Source organism: Coloeus monedula (genome assembly GCF_965178545.1).
Source record: "Coloeus monedula genome assembly, chromosome: 4".
Taxonomy (NCBI): Eukaryota; Metazoa; Chordata; class Aves; order Passeriformes; family Corvidae; genus Coloeus; species Coloeus monedula.
In genome coordinates, this window is record NC_138784.1 from 9,047,315 (window position 1) to 9,053,188 (window position 5,874).

The following is a 5,874-nucleotide window of genomic DNA, read 5'->3' on the forward strand; positions in this document are numbered from 1 at the left end:
TTTGAACTGCCTCTTACATAAACTTTAGAAACTGCTTTATTTTAGAAAATGAGGCACCCTGTTTGAATGTTGTTAAAAGAACTTGTAGTTGATTAACTGTTGCAAAGGTTAAGAGGAATTTTATTACAAGAACTTGCAGTTAAGTGAATTAGAACATAGCTCTGCAAAAGAGCTAGTGAGGATCTTCCAAATACTTTAGGATGGATTCTTTGCTTTACTCATCTTTCTCACCCTTTGGATTAGATTATCTCTTGACTGGCAGATGTCATCACCATGCTTTTTAATTAAACACTTTAAGGTGTTTAATATGCACAACCAACATGGAGCTGGGCTTGAAAGGACTGTACATTTTAGCCTGTGCAGTGGACTGGAGAGATGGACTACAGCAGGGTATGGACAGTTGTGTTCATTATGTCTCCAGACAAGAATGTAAAGAAGGTTTGGACTTTAGATTCTGGAAAGTTCCACACATTTCCCAGCCTTTTGTGACTTCAGGCCCCGTCCTTCTCAAATCCTTATGGGCTTCACATAGGCCTGCAAAGCCAAGGCTACAGGCAAGTTTTGTTCTCACGGAGCAATCAATACAAACTGACTCTAGAGGCTTCTATAAATTACCACAGAATTGCCTACAAGCAACACAGAGCAAGAAAATTGTCCTTGTTGCTTAAATGAAGATATAGGAATTTACACTGATATCTTCTCTTGCACTTTCTTCAGGAATGCTGTAATTATACTGAGGTTACATTTGTTCATGTCCTTTACATCCAGACAAGCTCCCTTGACTTCTGTGCAGTTTATGTGGATTTACACAAATATAAGTACGGATGAGATCTGGTCCTAATTTAGGACACATCTGCCAGCACAGATTCTGCGGAGAGTTTATTGCCATGTTAATTTTCTGCCTTTCTTTGCTCTTCCTGTGAATATGAAGCAAACCCAACAATTTGAAAATCTTACAGGTGATGTTATCCCTCTTTGCTATGGCTGGTGAATTCAGCCAGAGCACAAGATGGTCTGGTACTCAACTAAAACATGATGGCTTAGAAAAATACCCACATAAAAATAATGGCTAAAACTTTCACTCTGAAAGGTGATTTACTTTCTGTGAGGAGCAGCTCTATTGACATACCCTCCGCTGCTGGAAAATCAGTCAGTACTAGTTTGCATGACTAGCCCGTGGAGCAGTTTGCTACACTCTTCATCTAGGCAAGACTCCAAGGTGGTCATGTAGAGTTTTGTCTGAGCAACAAATTCTGAATTTGTTGGATGGCTGTGAATCTAAAAAAAAAAAAAAAAAAAAAAAAAAAATCAGCCTTTAAATCAAAAATTTTGTTGTGATTGTGGACCTTATACTGCTGGTTCTTAAAATTGGTATTTTTTCCCCTGCTCAGCTGCAATTTGCATCCCCCTTTTATGCTTTAATGTTGTTTGTTGGAACAGCCTGATCCTCCCTTTTGAGTCAGAGCTTTCAGGGGGAAGAGGAGAAAGTTGCTGGGGTTTTGGTTTTTTTTCTTTTAAATATGTTTTTTTTGGTAACTTTCTTTTTAGATCAAAGCCTGAAGCCTCAAACTGCAGCCCCTCAGCTTGCTACTAACAGTCCCACTCTTACTACAGTTGCTCTAGAAAAACCTTTTTGTATGTTTGACAATTCACTGCATCCAAATAAATCTTATCATCTACTTGTATGCAGTGGAGGAATCAGGCAAGTGTCTTGCACTGTGCCTCTCTGGAAGGAAAATACATGATTCGACCTTTGCATAAAAGCCTTCACAAATTCATGGGAGTGGGTTTGAATGGGGAAAAAGAGAAAAATCTGTAACTGTAAGCTACATAGAACTGAGCCTCTGGTCTTGGTTTTCTTTAGGGTGTTATTATAAAATATAATACTTTAGTGGTGTTGAGTACTGATACACTGTGCTTGCTGAGTCTGGGAGGTGTGGAGCAGCACTATCAGCTATCAGTGTTTGCCCAAATCTTGCTCATGAAACTAAGTGCTCCACATTCTGATACCTTGTCTTTGTCTAAATGTGTAAAAGCCTGAATTCCACTAAGTAAACCTGCTGAGAGACATCAGGTAACTTCTGCTGGTTGCTTCATGGTTAGAGTAGGCAGCCCTTGCAAGGACTAATTGATTTATCTGGTTTTTCGGACTAAGGCAAGTCATGCTAGACCTGTGGTCACAGATGTCTGCACCATGGCTTCATTCATAAAATGAGTTTCGTAACTCTTGGCAGTGACATCACTGGCAAGTAAGAGCTGCCTTCCGTGTTCCCTGTTGTTCTGGCACTGTTCGAATGCCACCTAGAGCTACTCTGTGAGCTGACAGAAATTAAGGCCTTTCTTATTTCACACCTTCTCCCCTGAATGTTGTATGCAGCCTCCTTTTTGGAGAGGCACAGAGAAGAGACCTTTAAGGGGCAGCGATGAAATGGTTCTGTCTGTTAGCCAATCTTAAAACTTTCACTGCTGGTTGTTGCCACTTTGTACCAAGTGGAAAGAGTAGGCCCTGGCTGGTTGGAAGCTACAACCACAGACACCATCCCATACAACTAACACAGACAGTTGTGAATGCGTGGTATTCTGGGATACATCCTGTGGCTGAAGGGCACACCTTTATATGTCTAAGCTGGGCTGCAACTGCATTAGAATTACATATAAAAGTCTACTGATAAGTAGTTATAGCTGCAAATATGGTTTGTATTAGAAATTGCATCAACCACCTCACCTTCTGCAAATTCTGTGGTAAAAACTTCCTACACAAATGAGTGAATCTATACCAAATGGAATGCTTACAGAGATACATCTGCTGCTGCTTTTCAAGGCAAGCAGATGCAAACTTGTTACTTGGCAGACTGGAAGGAATTTTGTTTGGATTTGTCTCTGGTCTCTGTCCCTTGTTTGGTCTGCAGGGAAGCACATTGGCTCACCCTTAGATGCCTCCTGGAGCAGGGGGAAGGAAAAAAAATTAAGAAAACTTAATTTTCTTAACAGCTTATATTCAGCTCTATTGGTAAGAATATGCATCAACATACTAAAAAGCTGAGGGTATGAGGAATTTCTGGAAAAATACTGTAACTTTTGGCTTTATCCTTGTTATCAGACTTGACTTTAACTTGACTCAAGTTAAAAAAATAAAAGATCAACACCACCCCAAAAACCTCCCATAAAATGACCTTGCTAAGGCATCAGCTATTGCTTATTTACCAGAGCCAGGCTAAGAGTTGCTGGAGAGTGGGAGAGCAGGAAGACCTAGCTGTAAGAAGTATTATAATTTGGGGAAGCAAGCCTAAAGAAAGAGCATGTCTTGGGTGGTATCTGTTTACGTGCCATTGGCTCCCATTAAAGACAGAGGTGTCAGAACTCCACTCACTTGAGCACTGATCCTGAAGTTATATTTTTAAGCTGTGCCAGAAACTTCTCCCTTTTAAAACAGATCTAATTTTGCATTGGATCAGAGCTAAAAACATCTCACAACCTATCAGTTGCAGGAACTCTCCCCCAGGAGCACAGCAGAATGCTTTCAAACAGAAATTGTTCCCAATGTACCACAGCTTTGGAAAAACTGCCATTCCTTCACTGCTAACAGCACTGAGCAGCTGAAGGAGGCTATATAAAAAAAAAAAATTACCCCCAGTTACAGAGCTTGGGATTTGTGCCTTGGCTTTGCAGAAGGGGAAGTTTGAGAGTTGCATCAAAGTTTCCAAAGTCTCCTGGATGCAGTCATGCTTTGCTAGAAGCTGTGAGGGCTTTCAGATTCCACTGGAAGCACTGGTGCTCCTGGCTGGCCAGAAATGGAGAACCCACATGCATTCCTGCAGTCCCTACACACTGCGATCCTGGGAGGTCCAGGTGGTGTGTGACCAGAGGCCAAAGGGCTGCTGTGCCAAGAGATAAATTGTGACTACAGGAACTCTGCCTTGGCTACAGGATTAAATCTGAAATGGACTTGCTGGTTGTTTATTGGAGCAATAGATGGGGGAGGGGGGGAGGTGGGAGGAGCCTTTGCCCCCCTCCTTCCTACTCCATCAGATTCTCCTTGGAAAAGAGGAATCTGGGGAAGATAGCTGCTAAAAACTATTGCTCTGAGCTACATTGAGATCCTGTACAGTTTCTGAAGGATAAGTGTAAAGAGCTTCACCAACAAATTTACAGGAAGGGGTAGGATCACTACACAGTCAAATTGGTAGCTGATTTTTGGTTTGTCTTGGGAGTGTTTTGGGGTAGAAGTGCAAGATGTCAATTAAATACGGGGTGAATGGAAAGGGCTAAACTTGTTTTAACAGCCTTGTTAAAAATATCTCTCGTGCGGCAAGTGCAATAAGGTCCATTGTGACAGACAGCAGCAGCAAAGTGCTTGACAGCACCTTCCAGGAAGCCAAGTGGGGAGCAGCTTGGACTTTACAAGGCTGCTTTGTTCCATGTATGTAATTTGTGCATTGCCTCCCAGATTTGTGGATGCAGGAGGTGTCAGCAAAATTTCTGATAACCTGAAACAATACCTCTTCAGAGTGGAGAATGATGGGATTTGCTTGTATCACCTAGACTTTCTAGATGTCTGTAACCCACCTCTTGCATCAGATACAACATTACAGGTATAATTCTTACTTCTTGAAAGTTGGTTTCTGCTCTTAAAACACAGTAGGAAGTAGCACTGAGTGTGTAAGGCTCCTTTGTGAATTACCTGCCCCCAACTGAAATGCTCAATTAAAGGTGTAGCTTTGGAGGTGTCTGGCTTTGGTCTAGCACCCTGCAGTTGGTGCTGTATGGTACCCCAGCAGTGCTGAGCTCTCTCAGGTTAAATTCATTGTCCAGTAGGAAAATTCATACATGAACTGCTAGATCTATTCCTATGCTGGCGCAGGTAATCTAGTGACAGCATCTGATTGGAAACTGCTGATTGGAAAGGACTTTGACTGGAAAGTTTTTTATATTAGTCACCATGTGTTCTGTGATAAAATGGATACTGACAGGCACGATCTTTGGAAAGGCTAAAGCTATTCCAGGTGTAGTTGTAGGGTTTGGAGTCCAAGGCGGGTCCCACTCAGAGGGAGGTGCTGGCACAGTCACTGCCATCCAGGAGAGCTCAGGGTCTCACTCAGCACCGTTGTTTATAGGGTCCCAAAACTGTTGACTTTGGTCACCAGTAAGTTTCCATCCTGGCTGTAACCCAGTAATTGGTAATTACTAGGCTTTTATTCCCTAAGTGCAGGAACAACGGGTGCCACTCCACTTGAGTCAAGTGAATGGTTTACCAGGGCTACAAAGGATAATTCCTTATCCTTTGTTTCCCACCTTTCTTGGAACAGCTTATTGTTCCTACCTCTACCATGCAAGAGCTCCTGGTATGGTCAGGCAGTGCCTCACGGCTGGACTGGTTCACTCACAGGACTCTTCACTCCTCAGACGATTCAGTCAAGGCTTACCAGAAGCCTCTGAGACCCTAGAGCAGGCCCAAGGATGAGATGGGTGTGTGTGCGTGCACCCCCACACCATCACAAACATCTGTGTATTTAGAGCAAGTTAACTTTTCGCATATTATCAGTTCCTTTCTTCACTTCAGTGACAAAGGTCCTTGAATTGCCTCTAAAGTCTCTAGCCCTAAAAACACAGAATGGAATTTCTACTGTTTGTCTTGCATAAACCTTACCTTACACTTGCAGCAGTGTTAAAAGAATGCTATGGCTGCAAAGTCAAGTTAGCTAAGAGTGGAAATCCATATTACAGATGTTTCTGCAATATTCATTTAGCATGTTACAGGTGTTATGGTACTGTCTTGAATTACACAGTCACAAATTATTTCTTCTGCATGCTTCTGTCTCTGCTGATCAATCCAATCTGTGTGCCAGATAACACTGCATCCAATAAGGAATGGAA

The 5,874-nt window shown here is 42.3% G+C and overlaps 1 protein-coding gene across 1 annotated transcript; it reads left to right on the plus strand.

The window, feature by feature from the left end:
* Positions 1–320: 320 nt before the first annotated feature.
* UPK3A (uroplakin 3A) lies at positions 321–5,444 on the plus strand (the record flags this gene model as incomplete). The annotated part of the gene is given in 7 exon segments (XM_082281143.1): positions 321–390; positions 1,549–1,672; positions 1,674–1,706; positions 4,314–4,377; positions 4,379–4,429; positions 4,431–4,592; positions 5,307–5,444. Coding segments are annotated over 7 exon segments (642 nt in total).
* Positions 5,445–5,874: the final 430 nt, after the last annotated feature.